Source organism: Macaca fascicularis, chromosome 11 (assembly GCF_037993035.2).
Source record: "Macaca fascicularis isolate 582-1 chromosome 11, T2T-MFA8v1.1".
NCBI classification, from domain to species: Eukaryota; Metazoa; Chordata; class Mammalia; order Primates; family Cercopithecidae; genus Macaca; species Macaca fascicularis.
The window spans coordinates 126,138,845-126,163,370 of record NC_088385.1 but is presented as its reverse complement, the minus strand read 5'-3'; the positions used below and the strand labels follow the sequence as shown (position 1 = coordinate 126,163,370).

The 24,526-nt window shown below is 47.2% G+C and overlaps 1 protein-coding gene and 1 long non-coding RNA gene across 3 annotated transcripts in view; one reads left to right on the top strand and one right to left on the bottom strand.

The window, feature by feature from the left end:
• Positions 1-1,887: 1,887 nt before the first annotated feature.
• The window catches only part of SRRM4 (serine/arginine repetitive matrix 4), a 177,433-nt gene continuing 154,794 nt past the window's right edge, over positions 1,888-24,526 (bottom strand). Inside the window, exons 9-13 of one of the 2 annotated variants that reach the window (XM_005572373.5) lie at positions 16,685-16,989; positions 11,422-11,625; positions 10,111-10,221; positions 9,364-9,504; positions 1,888-7,290 (exon numbers count right to left, since the gene is read on the bottom strand). In XM_005572373.5, coding sequence (XP_005572430.3) covers positions 6,963-7,290; positions 9,364-9,504; positions 10,111-10,221; positions 11,422-11,625; positions 16,685-16,989 — 1,089 coding nt within the window. In that variant the 3' untranslated portion in view covers positions 1,888-6,962. The other variant, XM_065524869.2, reaches the window with a different exon arrangement.
• Positions 9,170-12,587, top strand: LOC141408117 (uncharacterized). Its single transcript, XR_012420728.1, has 2 exons — positions 9,170-11,042; positions 12,208-12,587. It is a non-coding gene; the product is annotated as an uncharacterized lncRNA (long non-coding RNA).

Below are 24,526 nucleotides of genomic sequence, written 5' to 3'. Positions count from 1 at the left end.
AAGTGACTTTGCTTTTCTGGTTTTCTTTTTATTTTTTTGAGATGGGTTGTCTCTCTGTGGCCCAGGCTGGAGTGCAGTGGTGTGAACTCAGCTCACTGCAACCTCTGCCTCCCGGGTTTAAGTGATTCTTGCACCTCAGCCTCCTGAGTAGCTGGGACTATAGGTGCCCACCACCATGTCCAGCTAATTTTTGTATTTTTAGTAGGGGTTTAGATGGGGTTTCACCACGTTGGCCAGGCTGGTCTCGAACTCCTGACCTCAGGTAATCTGCCTGCCTCAGCCTCCCAAAGTGCTGGGATCACAGGCATGAGCCACTGTGCCTGGCTGACTTTGCTTTTCTAAGCCTCAGTTTCCTTATTCGTAAGAAGTTCCTAATACCTACTTTATAGGGTTGGTTGTTGCTGAAGACTAAGATAAGACACATAAAATGTTTCCAAAAAGGTCACCTAAGGCGCCCCATAGATGCTACTAACACACACAGACACACACACACACACACACACACACATATATATATATATATATATATACACACACATATATATTTGGTATATATACTGTACATACAACCAAAAACCCAAAATACTTACACGTTTGTTTGGAAGATTAAAGATGTGAGCTGAGCAGTGTGAACATGTATGACATGCAGCAGGTGCTACTTAAGCCTTCTCTAGCTCCTTGTCTCCCTCCCCACTTTTCACTTCTGAGTACCCCATATAAACAGAGGACACTGAGCCATACATGAGAACACCATACCATGGGACTTTTAATTAGAACAGAGACATGTTTCGTACAGGCTGAAAAACCAGAAACCCCGGGAAGGTTATGCTTAGCTTTGGAGACCAGAAATCAAGCAAGCCATGGCTGCTGTGTCACTGGGCAGAGGACAGGGTCCCAGGATGCTAGAGGACACAGCAGCTTCTTTCCCTCTGATGTGGATGCTCCAGGCAGAGGCTGTCTGGTCAGGCTGAGCTGGGCTCATGGTGGGTCCTCGGGTTGGGAATTTTCCAGAGGAGATTCGCAGCCTCCAATGTAGAGAAATGGCCTTGGGGTGCACCACGTCCCCTAGGCCAATGTGGTGGATTATGCTAGGTCCTTGGCCAATCATTGCTTGAAGAAATAGCTAAGAATTGGGAGAAAAAATATACAGTGCGGAGGGAAGTTCTTACAGCATAGGACCCCAGAGAAAAAGCTACCAAGGGAACGTTGGACATTGAGTCAAGCCAATCTGGGCTCAAGGGAGCTTGGGCATGTCAACTCCCCCCTCCTGGGCCTCAGTTTTCTCCTCTGAAAAGTGGCAACATGACCTATGTCACTGGATTGTTTGAATGATTGTACAAAAATATAGCCTGACAATGAACAGTGGTTAAATCTAGAGCAGGGCAAGGTAAGCCCATCTTGGTCTCTCCTGTGATGACTTTGGACCACGGGGCTTGGAGAGAAGTTCAAACTAAATACAGAGGGCTTTAACCCAGTATACAAGAGTTATCAAGGTGACAGCAACTTGAGGTCTCCCATATATGACTGTGGGACTCAGCGACTGTGACCTCACTCTGCAAATGAAGTCCAATCCCTACTTTTTTGTTTCCTTCCTTGGTTGACACCCTTTAATCTACAGTCAGCAGAAGACACAAGGGACAATATATCCAACAGTATGGAGTCCACAGCATCAGAGCTTGGGCCCCCATTTCCTACATCTTGCAGATAATACATAGGACAAACCCCATTTTACAGATGACGAGACTGAGGCTAGAGACCCATTCTATTTCATTCAGACTGACACAAAGGCCAAAGAAACACATAGGAATATCATTGTAGTATTTTTGACTTGGCTCGTTAGAAGATGAGGCATAGCTTTTCTTGGCCAGAAAGAAAAAGGGTTTACAATTTTTCTTTCTTCATTTTTTTTTCAAGGAGTTGTGACTTTTTAATAGACGTTGGTTCGTGTGTAAGCATTTTATTCAATTAATTTCCATCTAAATGAGGTTTTCTCAGAGATAACCAGTGTTTTAGTTCCATTCAAGCCTAATTTGTGTGACTGAAGCCTCCATTTCTGCCAACTTCAATTTGCTTGGTGATTCTAGCACTCATTACCTGGGCAGTAATGCCCCTGCTGCAGACAGCAGCACCCGGAGCTGGGAGATGGACCAATTCTCAATAGCAATTCAGGGAAAGAGGTGGTCCTTCTCTTTTCCCAATATTACTCAATAAATAGGAAATAAATTATTAAATAAACCATGTTCTGATGGGGGTCCCCCATCATGGTATTTACAATGCAAAACAACAGCCATCAAAAGAACTAAACACACACACACACACACACACACACACACACACACACACACAAACTTTAACTCCAAAAACAACAACCACAGATGGAGGAGAGATGACATTTGCGTCAGTATCATTGGCTCATTGATGCAGAAGTGAGAACAAGGTTTCAATAAAGCATTGCTCAATGACATTGAATCTAGCAAAAGTTTCTCAGCTGGACTCGGTTGGCCGGTGTGGGAGGAGGCATGTTTGGAGGAATCCTGTTTTTTGACTTGTTTTACTAAGTCGAAAGACGAAATTTTCTGTTCAGCTAAAGGGGAAAGCGGGGCAAGACACATGCACATGAGACCATTTTGAACATTTGTGAAAAAAAGAGGGGAAAAGAAAACAGCAGAAGAGAAGATGAAAGTTGGACTGGAGAAGGAAGACAATGTGCTTTCTTTGCCTTTGAGAGCACCCTGAATTTTGGCCTCTCCAAGAAAACCCTTTTGCAAAAGAGGATGACTCTGAGCAAATGAAGTGATGGGGCTCTCCGAGACTGAGACCTTTGTTCTAACATCTTAATTTTATTCTGCTTCTGAAAGATCAACTGTCCTTCAAAGAAGGGAAGGAAAGCAGATAGGAATATGGTCAAACCTCAATGAACCAGAATGTTACGAAGTGGGGGCTTTGAGTTAATTAGCATTGCCTAATTAACTGAGGGGAGATCAAATCTTGCTTTTTGTTTTTACTCTCATAATGGAGAACCTCCTAAAAATGTTTGAGGCTCTTTTCCTTTTCCCTCTGGGTCTTAGTGAAGCTCCCTCTGTCTCCGGGGACACTCTCAGGCCTCAGGCCAACATTTTGAATTTTTATCCCCCAAACCCCTCCTTTTCACAGAGGTGGGAACTTTGCCCTGGGGAAAGGGAGCAATATATCCAGTTTCTGTCATCCAGCGCACTTCCACAGCAGGAAGGTCAAAGGCTTGGGATGCATGGTCCTTGACCTCAAGCCTCATCCCCCTCCCATTTTGGAGGTTGGTTTTTGAGATAAATCCTCCCCACGGGCAGCATCCTGGTGATCTGTCATATTCCTTGGAAGCAGAAGGTAATGAGGGTGAAATGGGCGAAGGAACAGCAATACCACGAATGGGAGGTTCTGGTTAATCAAGGTTACCAGTGCCTCAACAAGCACACTGTTTTTGGATAGAAAAAAAGGAAATGTAAAAGAAAGTAGAGAAATACACTGAGAGACACACACAGAGAGAGAGAGAGAGAGAGATTTTCCAGAAGCAGGCATTTAAGCAGCCTTCTTGTAAACTTCCCCCAGGAAAGGGGCACTCCCTTGCTTTGGGTTAGGACTGGGTAGTCACATTGCCAGGGAAACAACCAGGGATGTTGCAAAAGTCTCACCAAACCCAAAGCTGGACCAGACAAGCTGGCAATTGCAAGGCAGTGGACAGTGACTTTGGAAAGGGCAAGAGCTGTCTCCGGCCAGCAGACAGAAGACACTGCCAGTTGGTCAGACAAGCAGAACTGATGACCTTTGGATCCTGGGCCCTTCCAGGATGGGTTTGGAGATGACCTTCTTGGCAGGGTCCTGTGGAACATCTGGCTGCTCCTTCCACCATTTTTTTTTTTCTAATTTTAGAAATAGCTGTGTGCTTTCCCTGGATGGAACAGCAAGATATCATAGATAAAGGCTTTTGCTTCTGGGTTGGTGGTTCTCAAGCAAGATGGCTGACGCCTCTTCCCAAGGTAGCCTTCAGATCTCAGGGGAACGCAGAGGAATCAGGTACTGTGGAGTGGAAGCATGTGTAACATACATGAAACCAACTAGGTGTGCTCAGAGAAGCTAGGGAGTGATCTTGCTACGTGCCTTGGAGTGAGGGTGAGATCAAGGTGCATCTTTCCTCAGTCAGCTCAATTTCTGCCTCCGGTCTCATGGCGTGAGCGCCTTGTCAACCCCAAGTGCAATTCCAGTAATAAACCAGACGTCATTTTTATCCACCGTGGCCCTCAAAATACAAGACAACTACGTCAGTAAGTACTCAACTGAAGCCTCATCAGTCTGCTAGGAGATAGCACATCTGTCTCCAATCTGGTGCCTCCCTAAGGGACGTTCACAAGAGATTTCGACTTTGTGCAGCCTTGGCCCCATGTGCCAACTTTCGACTCCAACCCCCATCTAAGTTGCAACTCCACTGTGTCAATTCATCACCGTAGCTCATAAGCCTCTGGGCTGTCTGCATCTTTTTGATACCCCTGTGAGGTACCTGGGGGACAGGAGGCTGGGGCACATGCCTGACCCTCCTGGACACTGGGTTAAGTGATGAATTTTGGGACTGATGTGCCTCCTTCTGGGCCAACTCCAGGGTGTTCCAGGCTTAGAGCCTTCAGGGAGAAAGCCAATAGCCCACTCACCTTTGGCCTCTCAAATCCCATCAATAAAAACAGCAGAAAAGGGAGATACACAAAAATAATTTAGGAGATCCCCCCAACACACTCACACACGCGCGCACACACACACACACACCCCCCTGTATAAATAAATAAATAATTCAATACTGCTAATGGCGAGAGAGACAGTCATCACATAAATAAATAAATAAACAGATAAATAAATAAATAAAAAAGGTTTGCTAGGAGCCCCAGGCAAAATGGTCCCCTAGAGTTGTCTCGATGAAGGCAGTCCGAACGCGAGGCTCTGATGCCTCTCACAGCTGTCCTGCTAAGATTTTTGGTGGCTCTGGGAAGCCTTTGTCTCCATGGAGGGAGACTGAAGTCCAGTCTGGGTTCCTGGGCAGGGATGAGGGTTATTTACAGTGGCTGTACATGCCCTCCCCGGGGCACCTGCTCCTGTCCCAGGCACCTGCCATCCGGCCTTCTGTGGTGACAGCACTGGCATCCATTAGTCTTTGTGGGCGGGGCTTAGATCTCGGCCAGAGGCCCGGTATAGGGAAGCCGGGTCGTCCACTGCTGCCCGGGCCCCTTGCTCCTCTCTTCTGATGGAGGAAGGGCTGTTGTGGTGGTGGTTGCCTTGCAGTCTCAAGCCCCATGGATTAATAGGATGGGAAAGATTGGGTAGAGGAGATGTCACTGTTTCCAAGAAAAAGGACTATTTTCCAAATGTTTTCCCTGGGGTGGGAGGGATAAAGAATGTTTGGCCCCTGCTTCCCCATAACCCAAAATATCTAAAAGCTGGGACTGGTCCTCTCTCCCTCGCTCCCTCCATGCCCTGTCCCGCTGCTGTTGCCACCACAAACTTGAAACTCACCCACAAGCCTCCGGAAAGCCAGTCAGCTGGTGAGGGGGATGCCCAAGAGTTTATTTTAAGGATCTTATTCCTCACCTCCCTGTTCTTAGCGCCTTCTGTGGATGAAGCAGCTGGTGGTATTTGTATATCGGAGATCAGCTTACCCTCTCTGCCCAGCCCCAGCCAGGGGGGACTTGGGGTGAGGGCAGAAATAAAGGTGGGTCTTTCCCAAGCTGACAAGAAACCTCAGAAGTCAGCAGGAGCCCAAGACATGGCACATCCAAGCCCCTCTCCCCGGCACCCTGGATTCGGGTCTTTTCCCCCAAACCTGAGCCACTGTGCCCCATCCTGGCAAAATTCCTGAGAGGCAAGGGGAGTGGCTTAAGCTGAAGGGTGGGTGGGTAGGTGCCAGGCTGCACTGGGTGGCATCCAGGGCGTGGCAGCCTGGGCAGAGGGGAGGGGGCTGGCAGGCGCCAACCCGAGGGTAAGGCCAGACTGGCTGGCGCTGGGGCCTGGCAACCGGCCATGGCACTGGGGAATGTTCAGCAGATGGTCCCGTGGAATTAAGTTGGTGCCAGCTAGTGGGGCTGAGGCATATTTGGGAAGTGGGGCTGGAGACCAACCTGCCCTGACTCTTCCACTATCTCCTTTCTTGTGAGGTTGCAGGGCCCCTGTGAACAGCCAAGAGGTGTTTTGTGTCAGCCGTGCAGTGGACTCTCCACAGCTGGGATCTGCTGGGCTCTGTCCCCTTACCATGCTGAGATATTGGGAGCAGCAGAATGACCCCTTCCTTTTTGCTATCTATCGTCTTAACCATCTCCTATCTCCTGACACCTCCCACCAAGTCAAATGTCCATGTCTGGTGTTCAAGGATATCCCTTCTTCTAGGACCCAAGTGTCTTCCAGCCTTTGCTCTGGCCTGTTTGAGGAAGTTAAAGGCCTGACCCCCTTATCTTGAACCTGAACTGCCATTGGTCTCCTCCTTCACCTCTCCCCGACATGGGGGTCCATCCACGTGCAGCCATGAGGTTGGACGAGGGGAGCATCCGGGGAGGTGAAGAGAATTACCACGGGCCTCCTGTGAGCAGTGGAGGAGAAGAACTGTCTCCACATTTTCCTGGCCAGAGCTCAATTTTTGAGTCACAGACCCATTGCTTCTTACAAAACCTTGAGGTTTTCTTTCCTTTTTTCTTTTTTTGTGCCACAAGATGATGGTTCTCTCCATATGCCCAGGCCTGAGCTGGGCCCCAGGGTGGTGCTGGTAGAGGCTCCTAGCAGGTTGATCTAGAGAGTGAAGCCCCCGTACCCTCTTCTCCTCTTCCCCTAGGCAAGCAGGAAGGACAAGGTATAGGAGCCCTCACTATCTGTCACCAAGGAGAAGGCAGTTGAGGGCAGGTGGTTGGGGGAGGCTGGCAGCGCGAAGGGGCCCCCAAGGGCAGCTGGCTCAGGGGCACTTAGCGCCTCGTGCTGGAGTAGCTGTCTGCTGAGCTGTAGCTCCGGCTCCGGCTCCGGCTCCGGCTCCGGCTCCTGCTCCGGTTCCGGCTCCGGCTGCGGGAGCCCAGGCTAGGGCTGCGGGAGCTAGAGCTGCTGCTTGTGCGGGTCCGGCTCCGGGTCCGGCTCCGGGTCCGGCTCCGACTCCGGCTCCGGCTCCGACTCCGGCTCCGGGAGTAGCTGCGGCTGGCCGAGCGGCTACTGCTGCTGCTGTACCAGGAGGAGGTGCTGCTGAGGCTGCCGGACGAAGAGGGGCTGGGCCGATAGTAGGGGATGGGGCGTTTCCGGGCACTGCAGAGACCAGCGAGAGGAGGCATGAGGGCCGGTCCCTCCCTGCCTCCCCGCAGCGAGCCCCAGTCTTGTCCCAAGGGAAACCAGTATCCTCCCTTTTCCCAGTTCCTTAGGAAAAAATACTCCCTTTCCACTTCTCTTGCAGTCCTGAGAACACATTAAAGTAAAAGTCTCAGCTTAGTGCTAATATATCTTGAGAAATGATTATCTCACTTTTTTCTTCCCACCAATAAGCAAGCCTGGAGCTCACAGCCTCCAGCTTGCAACAGAATCTACATCTAAACTTTAATCATAGTTTTGTTTAGCTATTTTTACTTTTACTAGAACCATCTATTTATGGCAAAAGAGGCTAATTTTCCATTTACTGTACTGTATCAAGTTGCCTTTAGAAATAAATGTATGAACCTTTGAAAAGGGTCATATCTATTTAAAGAAAATTAAGAATAGTACGGTTGATAAACAGGCAAGGCATACGTGGTCAAGATACTGGTGAATGACTGAAGATTGGAAAACACTGAATGGGTTAATCAAGATGAATAATTTGAGATTGATTAAAGAAACTAGACAGCCATTTGGAAATGCCACTCTCTATCTTAGCTTTCCTCTAAGTTGACCCTAAAGATAATAATAACACCAACAACTTGTATTTTGTGCTTATTATCCTGGCCACTTATTAGCTGTGTGACATTGGATCAAGGGAGTGGGTTTAGAAATTATGCTAGGAATTATATTGTATTGTATTATATTATATTAATTACATTTTTTCAGACAAGGTCTCGCTCTGTCACCCAGGTTGGAATGCAGTGGTGCGATCGCAGCTCACTGCAACCTCCACCCCGCCGGCTCAAATGATCCTCCCACCTCAGCTCCCAAGTAGATGGGACCACAGGTGCACACCACCATGCCTGACTAGTGTTTTGTATTATTGGTAGAGACAGGGTCTTGCCATATTGCCTAGGCAGGTCTCAAACTCCTGAGATCCAGCAATCTGCCTGCCTTGGCCTCCCAAGGGTTTAGGAATTCTTTACAAGCTGAGGCAGGGTGCCCTGTGGGATATTTGAGAAGGGGACTCCATCACCCCAGTCTTGCTATCTGAGACACACGTTCTTTTTCCTCCTCCTGGTCATCTCCAGGGAGGATCCCTGATTCCTCAGTCCAGTCTCTGGACTCAGTGGCAGATGCTTGGAAGGCCAGCAGGAAGAGCCCAACCCAATCTTAGGGTAGCATTCAACCATTCTCCCAGCTTTCAAGGCCTGAGAAATTTGCTTGCACTCACTCTGCTAGAGCTTTTCTCTTCTGAGGCCTTGCCTGTTCCAGGAAAGGTATCCACCTATTCTGACCAATCAACAATGGCATATTGTGTGCTCTGCATTTAAGTTTACAAAACTCGTTCATATCTTTTTGCCCCTTTTCATTTCATCCTCATACTTCTGGGAGTTATTTCCTCCAATATCTCATGGATGAGAAAACTGAGATTCAGGAAGGTAAGAGCCTTTCCTAGATCACCTGCAAAGTGGCACATCCAGGATTCCACTCCACATCCAGTGCTCTCCGACTTATCCACCGTGGCTCCCTCTAGGTTCCTTTGGCACCTAAGCAATCCTATTTGCCCTCTCCACACTTGGTTCAAGGTATAATTACGTATAGGTTTATTTAAGCCTGACAGCTGAGTGTACAGGTCTGAGGGTTGAGGTCTGTCTCTACTGCTCCGGTTCCACCCCCAGACCAACGTCCTGCCACATTGCTTTGACCTCCATTCCCTGGCCTAACTCCACTGTCTCCCCCAGCTCCGCCTCCCCGGCCCCAGCTCCACCCTCAGGCTTTGGCCACACCCCCATGCCACACCCGATTCTTAAGGCTGGCCCCGCCTCCTTCTTGCAGGTCCTGCTGGTTGAGCTGGGAGACTCAGTCCCAAGGCTTTCAACAGTCATAATTTCAACGATGTTGGGGTTGGGAGTCGCACAATCCTGAATCCCAGCCCAAGAAGGCCTAGGGAGAGCCCGAGGCTCGAATGAGGAAGAATGGGAGTAGGAACGAGGGTGAAGATGGGTCCCGCTTTCCTCCTGGCCTCACCTGGTTATCCTCCGGGCCTCCAGGTGGCTCGGAGAGTCTCTCCGGCGCTTCCTCATGGGCGAGTAGGACCGACGTCTCCGACGCGCTCGCTCGCGCTCCCGCTGCTGCGAGTCCTTCTCACTGTATTTGGGATCCCGCTCCCTGAAGGGGCGCGGGGGGTTACTGGGGAGCTGGGGCTGGGCTGGATTTTCCGCGTGAGCGCGTGGGAGAGGGACACTCCCTTTCTTTCCCACCCGACTGGGTCAGGGGATGGGGTCTGCACGTTGCCGCAAGGGAGACCAGAGGGAGGATGACGGGGCTGCGGCAAGAGTCTGCGAGGGTTGTTAGTACCGTAGGGGTGGGGACTGGGCGTGTGCAGGGGTGCCAGCATTTGCAGGTGGGCATCACAGCGGTGCAGGTGCTGCAGGGGTGAGGACGTGAATGTTACGCGGGCCCTGGTGCATCGGTAAGAACTGAGTATAGGGATGGTCGGTAGAGGCTGAGAGCTGGGGATACGAATTCTGGGGTATGTCTGTGGGAGTGTTTGGGCTGGAGACATTAGGAAACAAGGGTATATTTGGTGCCTCGCTGCCACTCCTGATTGGACAAAGGGAACTGTAAGAATGCTGAGTCAGGGTCAGACCTAAGAGGAGGAAGGCCCGAGAACGGGGAGGCGGGGCCAGAGAGGAGGATCAGAGCAAAGGGGGTGGGGCCTTGGACGGGCCTAATATAAGGGGCGGGGCCAGCGCCTCCGGGCGGGGCCGGTACCTGCTGGGGCTGTAGCGGGAGTAGCTGGGGCTGCGGCGGGACCGAGAGCTTCTGCTGGGCGGGCTCCTCTTGCCAGACTTGGAGGAATAGCTGGGAGAACGGGAGTAGGACCTGGGGGAGAGGTAACAGCCTCTGAGGAGCCTGCTGAATGTCCGCCTGGGTTGTCCAAGACGGCTTCCGCTTTATTCGGCGGGTCCCTGGGCAGTGACCTTTTTCTTTCTGGAAGCCAGGCAGAGGAACTGGGCCCTGATCAAAGAATGAAAGTTCCTCCCCACTGGGTGGTTAATAATAATACCAACAACTTCTATTTTGTGCCTACTATCCTGGCCACTTACTAGCTTTCTTAGGGTTAGGTACTATTATCAATTTCTTTTTTGCAGAGGAAAGCTGGACTTCCTGAATTTATGGGCTGATTCGTTTGGATAGAATCTTCCAATTTCTGAGATTTCATGTCTCATTCTGCTACATTATTATTCTACATGAGGCAGTCAAGCAATTACCAATAGCTATTGAAACTGGGTAGCAGAATGCAAAAATGGCCATAATTTTTCTTCTCCCAGTGTCCACATCCCCTGCAATGTGACTTTGCAGCTCCTTTCACTGAGAGGAATACCCTTGAATCTGTACTGGTCTTGTTACTTGCTATGGCTAATAGAATAGCAGAAGGGATGCTAATCACTTCGAAGCCTTGCACAATACTGCGCTCTCTCTTGGAATTCTGCCAACACCATGTGAACAAACCAAGACAGGCCTGCTTGAGGAGGAGAGACCACATGGAGCAGAGATGAGTCAGCTGGGGCCTTTCAAACCCTCCAGCCCCCAGCCAACCCACCAGCCAACCCAATCAAAGGCGTATGAGTGAGCCCAGTGAGATCAGAAAAACCATCCAGCTGAGCCCAGACCAACTGCTGATCCACAGGATTAGGAACTAAGTAAGCACTTGTTTTAAAGATGCGAAGTTTGGGGATAATTTTTTATGCAGAAGTTAATTGATACACATTAGCTCATTCTCATGCCAATAGCAGCAATAATAACTGATACTCATTATGTTCTGTATACTGTTCTAAGTACCTTATAGTCCTCAGAACAATCCTTTCTGGTAAGAATTGCTATTTTTTCATATTGCAGATGGGAAAACAGGTTCAGAGAAGTTAACTGACTTTCCCAAGGCCACCAGCTAGAAATGGGCAAAATGAGTATTCAAACCTAAGTTCATCTGACTTCTCTCCCCCATTGGTCAAAGGACCTCTGCAATTAACTAGTTTCCTAAGGAGAAAGGTGCTGCAGAGCAAAGGTCAAAACCACACTCACCTTTTTTCAGAAGAGGTGGATCGGCTTTGAGTGTACCTGGGGGAAGCCCTGGGATTTGGGGATCGGGATGAGTGACTGGAGGATCGGGTGCTGGCATAGGAGGAGCTGCGGGAGCACCCTTTCATGGGTGAACCCCGGGCTGTGGATGGGACCAAACCGGACTTCTTCACTTCGGCACATTCCAGACACGGTGACTGAAATCCCCTGCAGGAGGGAAAATGTCCATGAGCACCGACTGCCCACTACTCTGGGAGCATCTTGCGTGAATACCTCCCTACCTTGGCTTAGGCTGTGGTGCTCTCATAGAACCCTCCTTGCTCCTTTTCCCATCTATTCTCTCTGGAAAGACTTCCCAGGCCACATATGTTAGAGGAGTAGAGAGAGAAGATGCCTTAAAAGTAGACAATTCAGGTTAACATTTCCTCAAGTGTGAAACACATACCACTGGGAACACAAGTGGAGTATTTTAGGATGTCATCAGGCATGGGCATGATAGTAAGTAACATCAAATTACATGGTGAGAAATTTATTCCCTGTCTAGTCTTTTTCTGTCCTTCTGATTACATTAATGAGAAAGCCCCCATTGGGTGCTAGTCGGTTTGTAACACCTCTCTAACACTTTGTAATCTCTGTAAGAGGGAGAAGCACACCTCAGACTCAGCCTTGGGTAGGCAACTGCAACTAGTAGGATTAAATCCATTGTTTTAATCATATGTATTTTTATAGGTACTTTTTCTTTAGGATATGTGATTCTTTTTTTTGGTTTGTTTGTTTGTTTTGAGACAGAGTCTCGCTCTATCACCCAGGCTGTAGTGCAATGGCGTGATCTCGGCTGACTGCAACTTCCGCCTTCCAGGGTCAAGCAATTCTCCTGCCTCAGCCTCCCGAGTAGCTGAGATTACAGGCACGTGCCACCATGTCCAGCCAATTTTTGTATTTTTAGTAGAGATGGGGTTTCACCATGTTGGCCAGACTGGTCTCAAACTCCTGACCTCACATGATCCACCTGCCTTGGCCTCCCAAAGTGCTGGGATTACAGATGTGAGCCCCTGTGCCCAGTCAAGGACATTTGATTCTAATTTTCTATTTCAGATAGTAATGTAATTTTCCTTTTACTTATATATTAAAAAATGAGTTTATTAAAGTAAACAGGAATATCAGTAGTACGTGGATATGGTAAAAATCAAGATGACTTGTTGTTGGTTTGGTTTTGGGAGATTTTGATGTCACTCATTTTGCAGATGGAGGACTTGAGACCTGCCAAAAGACAGAGGCTTCAGGATTATCAGAAGGTTAGGGTGCTGTCTTCTGTACTCCCACCCTGACCTCCGTTAGGTGCTCAGTGAAGGCATATTTATTTGGATTGGGCCAAGAATCAAGTTCAAATCACATTAATATGGGTTTCAAGGCTCACGATGACCTGGCCCCTGCTCACCCCTCCGATCTCAGGTCTTGACTCTTTCCTCTCCTGATTCCAGCTGTCTTAGACTACTTGTTCCTCCTGAAATATCCCTATTCTCTTCCTTGTCTCCCGGCCTCAGAACATTCTGCCTGTCTGCAAACCCTCTCCCATTCCCTCTTCATCTGGCAACTCCTACTTACGATTCTGGCTTTAACCTGACCTCACCCTTTCTGGAAAACCTTGCTTGACACCCCCTGTCCCCTGTCTGGGTTGGGTGACCTCCAATGTGTTACCACAGACCTTAGTTCCTATGTTTCCCCCATCCCTATAGACTTACTTAGTCTTATACTTGTTCGCTGTCTCTTCTGTCCCAGATATTGAGCTCCTTGGGGACAACTCCCTGGGGACCTTTTCAATGTTCAGAGAATTTCACAAGTGTCATTTCATTCCCAACAACCTTCTCAAGTTGACGCTATTATTTATTTATTTAATTTTTGAGACAGTCTCACTCTGTCGCCAGGCTGGAGTACAGTGACATGATCTCGGCTGACTGCAACCTCCACCTCCCGGGTTCAAGCAATTCTCCTGCCTCAGTCTCCCGAGTGGCTGGGACTACAGGTGCGCACCACCACACTCAGCTAGTTTTTGTATTTTTAGTAGAAATGGGATTTCACCATGTTGGCCAGGATGGCCTCGATCTCTTGACCTCATGATCCGCCTGCCTCAGCCTCCCAAAGTGCTGGGATTACAGGTGTGAGCCACTGCACCCAGCAACCAACGCCATTATTACCCCCAAATTTACAGAGAAGTATCAGAAGGGTTTGTTATTTGCTCAACACCACCCAGAGCCTCAAACCCTGATCTGTGCAGCTCCAGAGCCCACACCCCTCCCACCTCACCAGCTCCCTACCTTCAGTGCCTATGGTTCCTTTGATTTAGAGCTGAGGTCTCTTCCACTCAGTCCATATTTATTGAGCCCTCTCTGCTCATAAGTGGCATGACATAAATAGCTGTGGACTCAACCATCATTTATATTTCAAAGTGAAAGGCTGGGTCTAAACTATTTAATTTGGCTGTCCATGGAGATCAAATTAAACAGGTAACTGCTAGATGTCTCTCAGGCTTTAGTTCCTTTTTGGGGGATTTATTTGCATTTGAATCCTGGTGCTGCCACTTATTAACTGAGTTTCTCAACCACTCTGAGCCTCAGTTTCCCCATCAGGTAAAAAAAGGGTTACAAATAGTACTATCCCATAAAAGTTTTGAGGAGCTGAGGAAGATTATTTCTGGAAAGCATTTGGTAGTGTACCTAGCATGTGATTTGGGCTCCATGAATATGAACTGCCGTTATTATTGTCGTTGTTACTGCTATTTCAACTTTTCCTGCATAATAGCACTGCAGTATATCAGTAAACATGTGTCCTCCTCCTCCCTTCTGGGAACTTCACTGCCTGTTCTTGGAGACACTGATATTCGCCCTGGCCCAGCTCAGGTTCTCAGCCAAGCATGGGTGTGGGCTGAGGCCAGGGATGACCTGGGGCAGGCAAAAGGGAAGACTGTTCTGCATGTGAATGTCAAGCTGTTTGTCCAGGACTGAAGTGGGGTATGTGTTAGGGACAAAGAGTACTCTGTCTTTGAAGAAGCTGTTAGCTGCTTCAGTGCTAAGGCTTTAGTGATCTTTTGAAAATCTTGGCTACATGGAACAAAGGCAAACTCCCACCCTCAGAAGTAGAAAAACCTCACCGTTAACATGACAGAGGGCATCAGCAAAGCTTTTCCACCCATCCTGCACCTGTGCATCTGCCCCATGAATTATAAGCTCCTGAGAAAAAGGAGACTGTTCCATTTTATATCCCCAGCACCAGGCTGAGTGTCTGGTAGAGAAGACTTGCCTGATAAACAAGTTGAGGAATAAATAACAGAATGAATGGTACAGACTAAGTGATCAGTAAATTGTAGTAGCTATTATGATGACAGTACCCTCAGTAATTAGCATTTTGTTGTGATTTCTTGAGTGAGAGAGTAAGCGGGTGACGAAGTAGAATTACAACTGGCTCATATGCAACTGTATGGAAGAGTTTTCTGCAGGAAAACTGTATCTAGTGAGTGTGTTAAGATGGGTAAAAAAATGGAGAAGTCTCAATGTTCTCTGATATGTTGATAAATTATACTATGGTATATCTGTATCTACAATTAATAAACTTTATTTTTTAGAGCAGTTTTAGTTTCATAGCACAATTGAATGGAAAGCACAGGGAGCTCCCATACATTTCTTGCTGCTACACACGCACAGCCTTATTCCCCACTATCTGTATCCTCCACCAACGTGCTCCATTTGCTACAATCGATGAACCTCCGCTGACACATCATTATCACCCAGAGTCTATAGTTCACATCAGAGTACCCTGTTGGTGTTATACATTCTATGGATTTGGACAAATGTATAATGACAGTTATCCACCATTGTAGTATCACACAGAGTAGTTCCACTGCCCTAAAAATCCTCTGTGCTCTGCCTATTCATCCCTCCCTCCCCTCACCCTCTGGCAACCACTGATCTTTTTACTTTCTCCATAGTTTTGCCTTTTCGAGAATGTCATACAGTTGGAGCCATGCAGTGTGCCACCTTTTCACATTGGCTTCTTTCACTTAGTAATATGCATTTACGTTTCCTCCATGTCTTTTCATAGCGTGGTACCTCATATCTTCCGAGCACTGAATAGCATTCCATTGTCTGGACATATCACAATTTATGTATTCACTCACCGACTGAAGGATATCCTGGTTGCTTCCAAGTTTTAGCAATTACGAATAAAGCTGTTGTAACATCCAAGTGCAGGTTTTTATGTGGAGATAAGTTTTCAATTCATTTGGGTAAATACGGTGATATGTTCTTAAATGACAGTGACTTACAGTGAATTTAATGTTAGACTTTCTTTCTTTCTTTTTTTCTTTTGAGATGGAGTTTCACTCTTGTTGCCCAGGCTGGAGTGCAACGGTACAATCTCGGCTCACTGCCACCTCCGCCTCCAGGGTTCAAGCAATTCTCCTGCCTCAGCCTCCCTAGTAGCTGGGATTACAGGCATGCGCCATCACACCCGGCTAATTTTGTATTTTTAATAGAGACGGGGTTTCTCCATGTTGGTCACGCTGGTCTCGAACTCCCGACCTCAGGTGATCCGCCCGCCTCAGCCTCCCAAAGTGCTGGGATTACAGGCGCGAGCCACCACACCCTGCCAATGTTAGACTTTCTTCTAAGATTATTAGTAAAATTGTCATCTGCTTTTCTGCCTGCCTAGCCTCCATCTCTTCTGATACCAATAACCTGGCTTTTCCTATAGAGGAATGTGGGAAGGTTCTACTCATTAGCCCTAGTGATGGCATGTGACACATTCTGGCCAAGAGCATATCATCCCCTGGGACAGTGATGGACAGATGACCTAAGCTGGGCCAAACAGAACCAATGAGCACCTGCCCTGGTGTTTTGCCGAAATCTTTGAGAAAGAAGCACTGTTCTCCTGTTGGCTGGCTAAACCGATAGAATGTTAGCTACTTGGCATATTTGACAATGTTTTGGGAGGATCTGCTTGAGAATAAGGCCAGTAGAATGAGGAAGCAGAATAAGAGATGTAATGAGAAAGACAGATTTCCAGCAACATATTTTTGAGCCCCTGAATCCAGCTGTACCTGAAGCTAGTGCCACTAGCGTTTTAAAACAATTAAGCCAGTGTGAGTTAAGTTTTCTCTCTGTTACAAATAAAAGAATCTTGGGGGTGGAGTGGGGGAGGCTGGGATGAGAGCATGAGAAGGTGGAGCTAAGGTGGGAGACTCTCTATCCCCCACCCCGTGCAGTGCACTGACCTTGACTCTCTGCCCCTGCTGGTTGGGGAGAGATTCTCCAACATGGCCCCCTTGTTCTGGGGTGAGGAGGTGGTGAAGGAGTTCCCTGAATCAGAGGTGTTGCCACTGTTGAGCTCCCGGCTCTTGCTCAAACCCCCGCTGGGGCTCCCCTTCTCCTGGCCCCGAGACCGGGCTGAGCTGGTTTGCGTGGAGGGTGGTGAGGACGTGTCATTGCCTGAGTCGTACTCCTGGGAACGTCCTCGCGAGGTGGTGAGCGGGCTGGCTGTTTTGGTAAAGAGGTCAGCAGCAGACCCCGACCCAGTGATCTGAAAGCAAAAAGACCCGTTGGACACTGCTGAGCGCTGGGCCCATGGGCTGTGTCTAAATAACCAAGAAATGTTTACCGTCATGATGCACTGTAACGAAAGGAAAGAGAGAGAGAGGAGAAGAAAGAAGAGACGCCAAAAAACAAAAGCACAAATTCCTGAAAGAATACCACAGAAAGGAGATTTTTTTTTTTTTTTTACCCCCTGCTAGGATAACTGGAAGATTTAGGTATCATGCAGAGAAAAAGCATGCGATTCAGGTTAAACAAAAGAAAAAGGAAATTATACAAAATTTAATTTCTAATGAATTAAACAAAAGAGTCAACTCAATAGAAAGGGGGTGTAAACACCCTTAACTCAACCTAAAACAATAATAAAAAATAAAGGAAAGGGAAGGGGAAAAAGAAATGGAACTATGGGCCTGAAAAAATATATCTTGGAAATCAAAAATAAAAGCAGGTAAAGCCAAAATTTTAAACTTCAACCAAATCCTCAATTAATTTAACAATTTTTGGTTTTGAAAAGAAAAAGTTGCCTGAATAGAACCCTAAACAAATATCACATGGGGAAAAGAAATGAAATAAAGATGAGAGTTTGTTTTTGTTTTTTTAAATATAAAGTCAAGGTCGCAAACTGACATTTTAGCAGTTTTCAACTAAAGGGGAAAAGAAAGGAGGGGACAAAAAAAAAAATGGAAGTCAAATAGTCTGACCAAAAATAAATGAAAAAAAGGGTCTCTATAGATATTTGTGTGTGTCCTTTTCCCCTTGTAGAAGGTAGCTAAGGTTCTTGAGTGGCTTCTAATAAATTCTCTCATGTCTTTGCGGATTATATCCACTTACCAAGCAAGAACTCCTCCTTTAGTAGGTAGGTAAGGTGTAAGAGAAAGGGAAGAGCGGGCAACGTGAGTCCATCATTAGAGTCGCAATTGACAAGAAAAAACACACACCTTTCTGCACATCCTCAAACTTGGCCCTGAACTTTGAGTTTTGGTTTTTTCAGTGCCCTTGACAGGTGGGGGCATCAATTCTGTTTGGTTTTGTCATAAAGGGGACCTAACCTAGCCAACCTAATCAATCCCTTAGGGCCCAAGTTGGAGCAGGAAACCCTTGTGGAATATGCCAATGGCAGCTAGAGTATGGCATCTACTACCTAGGTGTGAATGTCGAGGGGGCACGAGGGAGGGAGGATGCGAAACAGAGGGCTTTGGAACGGGCTTGGAGATTGGGCTTTGGGGTGACTGGGAATAAAGAGGGGCCCCCAGAACCCTGTCTAGGGCTGATCTAGGACCAATGAAGGAGTAAAGGAGGCGATGGAAAGCCAGCACTTGGGAAGGTGAGCACACTTTTAGAAGCAGGATGGTGGTGGGGCGGGGGGGGAAGGGGCGGTTTCTTTAAATATTCAGTCCTGTTGTGGCTGGGATGACACAGTAAGTTTGATGCTGGCCTCTGCCAGCAGTACCACGCTCAGCTGTGGATGGGAGGGATCCCTGCCCTGGGCCTCCTCCAGAGATAACCATCCCTATGGGATGAGAAATCTGGGGAACCAAGAAGGCACCCCCTTAAGACTACTGCCTGCCTCAACCACTCTCTGGATATCTGAGATCCCAGAATTCTCTGTTTAAATGACTCCTATGCCCCTTTCCAGGTCTCTGTAGGCCTCATCCATGGATCCATTCTCCTGCAGGGAGAGCATGCTTCAAGTGTCCACACTCCTAGGTCCAAGGGTAGCTATTTGGACAGAACTTGGATGTTCAGGCTGAGGGGTCTATATGCATGTGTGTAAGCCCCATCATGGTGCTGGATGTGCCAGATTCAGGGAGAGAAAGGGATAGTTCCGGGGCCAGATTCTCCCCCAACTGCTATGTCACATCCTGGCACTCTGAAATGGTCCAAGATTCTAAAATCATAACTAACTTTCCGATCATTTTGAAGGTATGTTTACCAAGATAACAGAACATATTTTATTAAGTTTGCTGACTTATTTATGACCATTTAGACATCTAATATACGGATCTTCTTCTATAACTTTGCTCTGACGTCACAAATGTTAGGGCAGGCTTCACCATAAAGAGCCTACTCTTTCTCCCAACTTTATCTTGTGCATCTTGGCCCTAAAGGAGGGGGCGCTTCTGGAATTTCTTAAGAACCATTTCTGCCTTCTCAGCAATTGGTCATGTGGGTGAAACACAGACACAGTGGAACTGTGAGACTAGCATAACTCCAGCGCTCAGGGTGTCAGCTCTTGGGGCCGGGGAAGCAGGGATTCCTTTGTAGATTCTCCCAGGAGGCTTTGCACACAGGCAAGGTGATAGTCTAGCTTTAGCAAGTTCTGTCCACCACAGCTGCCATTTTACCTGCATGGCACCTTGGATAGCTTTGCTTTGGGAAAAGGGACCTCAAAATAAGTTTGCTCTGGTGGAGTCTTTTAGAGTGAGACTTTTAAAACAACAATGTAAAGGCCCTGTTCCCATTCAGTCCTCCTATTTATTTGTCTTCTTGTTTTGCGTTTTGGATGCCACATCTTTCTCAACTCTGGAGTTCAGTGGTAATACATGTATCTCCACCACCCCTGTCAGGAATGTATCATGCCAGACAACTAGACCCTGAGATCTGTGATCTCTGGCTTGGGCTTGGTACAAGAATGGGATCATGGAATCTTTGCCCCAGAGATGGTGAATGGTTGGTAGCCAGGGTGTTACAAGTGAATCCAGCAAGCCCGTCTTGGAGGGAGCTAGGCTGGAAGAACTCAAGGACAGGGGCCTGTGAGTACAATAATTTTCATTATCTTGTGGTTTGCTACCTGGAGGCTGCCAGGCTGGGCCTTTCTCTCCCAGGTACTTGTTCCTAGTCTTGACTACGAATTTCATTTTTCCTGGTGCACCATGGATCCCCGTAGGCAAGGATTTCTTGAATGTGAGGCCCCTCCAGGCTAGTGGATATAGAAGGGGATCTGGCCTTGTTCATCTTCTCAACCCCATGCCCTGAGCTCACAGGGATACTTTCAGAGTATTACCACCTGTCTGTGACTTATCTACATGTAACTTGTGTGGTCAGAACTGATAAATCTACAAGGCATCATACTTTTCCATCATCACCAGAAAACAGGGATAAAGGCACTATTGAAATGTTCTCATTGGGTTAAATTTGGTGCCTGCAAATACCAACTTCTCCTGCATGTTTAAAAGTCCCATTTCTTCGAATGGATCTAAACTCTTTGACATGGATGAGAGTGTTTTTTATACCCCAGCCCTGCCTACTTCACAAATAGCATCTCTTCCACACCATCCCACCCCAGCCCCATAACCTAAGCTGACTGATTCAGATTTGAGTTTTCTTGGTTCTGCCATCCCATCTTGTTCTAACCCCAGGCCATGTGCACTTGCCATTTCCTCTGCCTAGAATACTCCTCTCTTCCCCACTTCACATGGCTCAATTTATTCATCCTCCAGGCGTACTATCACCTCTTCTAGAAAGCCTTCTGTCATCCTCCAGACCAGGATAGCACAATACTCTGTACTTCATTCATTCACTGAATCTTGAATTCACTCACTCATTCAAAAATGAATGTCATTTGTGTGCCACTGCCTTAGTAGAGTAGTTGCTTATTTTATTGGCCGTCTCTCCGACTGGGTTTGGAGCTTGCTGACGGCAGGGCCGTGACTGGTTCAATGTTGCTCCCCAGCATTCACCAGTGCCTGGCACAGAGTAGGCACTCAGTAAATTTTGTCTAATGAACAAGTTTGCGCTCAGGTCACTTGGAAGCCTCTGTGGGCCTGCCTGACTTAATTTATTGTAGAGACAACTGGGTGATCAGGCCCAGGTGGGATCCAGCTGGGTGTCTGCCAGCTTCGGGAATTTGAGAAGAAATCAGCCTCCATCACACTGAGAATCGTTCTAGGAAACTTGGGAACCCCTGGCTGAAGCTTGGGGTCTCAAGACCAGCTCGGCTGGGTGTGTGAGCTTGAGGGAACCTCTAGAATCAAACATTTATTTTTATTGATATATAATAGATGTACATATTTTTGGAATATATGTGATATTTTGATACATTCACATAACGTGTAATGATCAGATCAGGATAATAGAGATAGATATCCATCACCTTAAACATTTATCTTTTCTTTATGCTAGGAGCATTCAAATTATTCTCTTCTAAGGCCAAGTGCGGTGACTGATGCCTGTAATTCCAACACTTTGGGAGGCCAAAGTGGCCAGATTACTTGAGGTCAGGAGTTCGAGACCAGGATGGCCAACATGGCGACACCCTGCCTCTACCAAAAACTAAAAAAATTAGTCGAGTGTAGTGGCACATGCCTGTAGTCCTAGCTACTTGGGAGGCTGAGGTGGGAGAGTCACTTGAACCTGGGAGGTGGAGGCTACAGTGAACCAAGATCACACCACTGCACTCCAGCCTGAGCCAAAAAAAAAAATTATTCTCTTCTAGTTACTTTGAAATATACAGTAGATTATTGTTTACTAGAGCCACTCTACTGTGCTGTCAAACAGAAGGTCTTAGAAGACAGTTTGGGGTCCAGACCCCTGGCAGAGAGAAAGAATGCTCCCTGTTATTTCTCTCATTCCGCCTGATGCTCCTCAGACCCAGGACCCTGAGAGGAAGCACACAGAGGCTCTGTACAGATTCTCAACAGCATAAGCTCCAGGCTTCAGGTGAGAAATGTCAGACCTGCAAAACCTTCCAGATGAAACAAGCTGTGCTGGGTCTTCTTACTTCTTATTCCACTCTCTGCTACTATGGGAGCTCAAGTTCAAAGACGGACTGAGTTCGGTCATCTGCATGTAGCAAGGCTGCCAGCCTGCATAGTGACTTTGTTCCCATTAGGAAAAGGTACTCCTATAGAGATTGGAACGATGGTTACTAGAGACTGGGAAGGGTAGTGGGAAGTGGAGTATAAAATAGGCATGGTTGCTGGGTACAAAAATGCAATTAGAGAGAATAAATGAGATCTAGTATTTGGTAGCACATCAGGATGACTATAGTTAACAATAATTTTTTTTTTTTTTTTGGAGACAGAGTCTCTCTCTGTCACCCAGGCTGGAGTGCAGTGGCACGATCTCAGCTCATTGCAGCCTTCAAGCAATTCTCCTTCTTCAGCCTCCCAGGTAGCTGGGATTACAGGTGCCTATCACCAAGCCCGGGTAATTGTTTTTTGTATTTTTAGTAGAGATGGGGTTTTGCCATGTTGGCCAGGCTGGTCTCAAACTCCTGACCTCAGGTGATCTGTTTCACCTCAGCCTCCCAAAGTGCTGGGATTACAGGCATGAGCCACCGCACCCGGCAGAATGAGCAATAATTTATCGTATATTTTAAAATAACTAAAAGAGTGTAATTGGAATGTTTCTAACACAAAGAAATGATACATGCTTGAGGTGATGGATGCACAATTACCCTGATTTGATCCTTACACAGTGTAAGCCTGTATCAAAACATCACATATACCCTGGAAATATATACATAAGAATTAAATTTTTTAAAGGAAAAAACAAAAAAGGTGCTCCTTATGGGTTAAGAATTAGAAAAAGGTGCCTTTTCTGGCCAGACAGATTAGAAAAGAGATAGTACACCTTTTTCTGGGCTGCAGCAGTCCTGAATCTGTATTCAGAGCTTGGTAAATGGAGAGCAGGGGGTTTGGATCTCCCAGTTGCTCTCCATGCTGGTCACCCTCTCAAAGAGCACAACCAGCATGACATCATGTCCCTAGCAGGTACATCTGGAATGAGCAAATCATCTCACTCCATCTGGCCTGCTTAGAAGATTCCTCTGGCACAGAGGAGGTGGTAACCTGAAGACATTCATTCCTCCTTCTTTTCAGCTGAACTCTACTTGGTATTGTCTTTACAAGTCTCGCTGGGCTCTGTTTATCCTTCCAGGTGGTAGGAGCATTTTCACAAAGTCATCAGCAGAGATGTTCAGATAGTTTAATGGTCTCCTAAACCCCAGACTCCACCTTCTCCAGAGCTCTCCATTCACTCCACACGAAGAGGAGGAAGGAAGACACACCTGAGGGAAGCCCAAGACAGGATGGGAGAGGTCTGACCATGAAAGTGCAGAGGAGACATTAGAGTTGTGAGCTTCTGATGGGCTGACAATAGGGGCCTCTCATGGTCTTGCCTCTGCCCTTCCATCCCTGGGTATTGCCTTCCTAGTCAGCTACTCTCTCTGGCACGTAAGGTGCAAAGAGTCACCACCCTCCGACACTGATACAACAGGATGGTTCTCCTTTGCTTCTTTCTGCCTCCTTATTTATGTAATAGGCCTCTCATAATTCATCTTTGAAGAGCTCCTCTTCATGCATTGGGAGTTTCTGTCTGTGCTTGCAACTGCTCTTTGTCCCCAAGACACTTGTTAGCAAGAGCCACTCCAGATCCTCTGTCATCTGGTAATAATGCCCTCCAGGTACCCAGGACCCCCTTTTAAGAGCTGGAGCCCTCACACCAGGGTTCTCTTCTTTGGTCAAATTTTACCTCTTCTTCCATCTCAGCCCTCACCCTCCATGATGTCTACATAAAAGCCTACTCTTGGGGTTATGGCATGAAAATCCAGCTTCTACAAGATCTACTTAATGATCAAGTGAAATAATGCCTGTCTAATCTGGATTCTTAGAAGTCGAGATGGAAAATGAGTGCCAATAACTTGAGAGGGGAAGGAACTTCTCTAGTGGAGTGTGGAAATGATGTAGAGGAGAGAGGGAGCCAAAAAAAGATGCATTATCAAACCAGGTATTACAGTGAGCAGCGGATGCTTAATTTTGGTGATGACACCCTGGGAACCAGTGTAGAACACGCACCCCAGAGTTAACCTCAACCAAGGAGTGAGGGAGCTGGGATATTTATACACCAGTTCCCCATCACTCACAGGTTGAAGGTTGAACACTGGAGCATAAATTCTCTAGTATGTCCAGACTGCCAAACAGGCAGAGAAAATAGGTTTTGGCAGCAGAGAATACCATCTGGAAGCTGGAAGTCAGCCATGTGCCCCAAAGTGCAGAGGGTGAGGATCTATATATGGACACTATCTGCTTCAACACCCCAGATCAACACTGGAAAACTGGTAAGCCGAAACCAGTGAGCCGAGTTATGCTTTGTTTCAGACATGCTTTCTTTAGCTCCCTTAGTATGTCGGAAGTAAATTGGAATTAACTGCCAACATTGGTAGAATGGGGAGGTTTCACATAACAACCCCATTTCCAGTTTCTGTTGAAAAATAAGATCTGGCAACATTGGGCCCGAATCCCTGACTGGCAAGAATCAGCTGAGAGTAATTACAGCTTCCCCTTTTAGATGGGGCATGAGATCTCCTGACCCCAAACCCACGAGATCATTGTACTCACTTGGCTGCCTGGCCACCAAGACATCTAAGTTGGAGACCCTCTGTTTTAAAAGTTTGTTGCTACTCTGATCCCACTGTAAGCAACATAAACCTGGTACATTTTGTATGTTTCATGTCTTCCCTTCAGATCTGTGAAGTGAATTGCTTCATCTCTCCCATCTCGATCTGTTCAATCCCTCTTGGACTT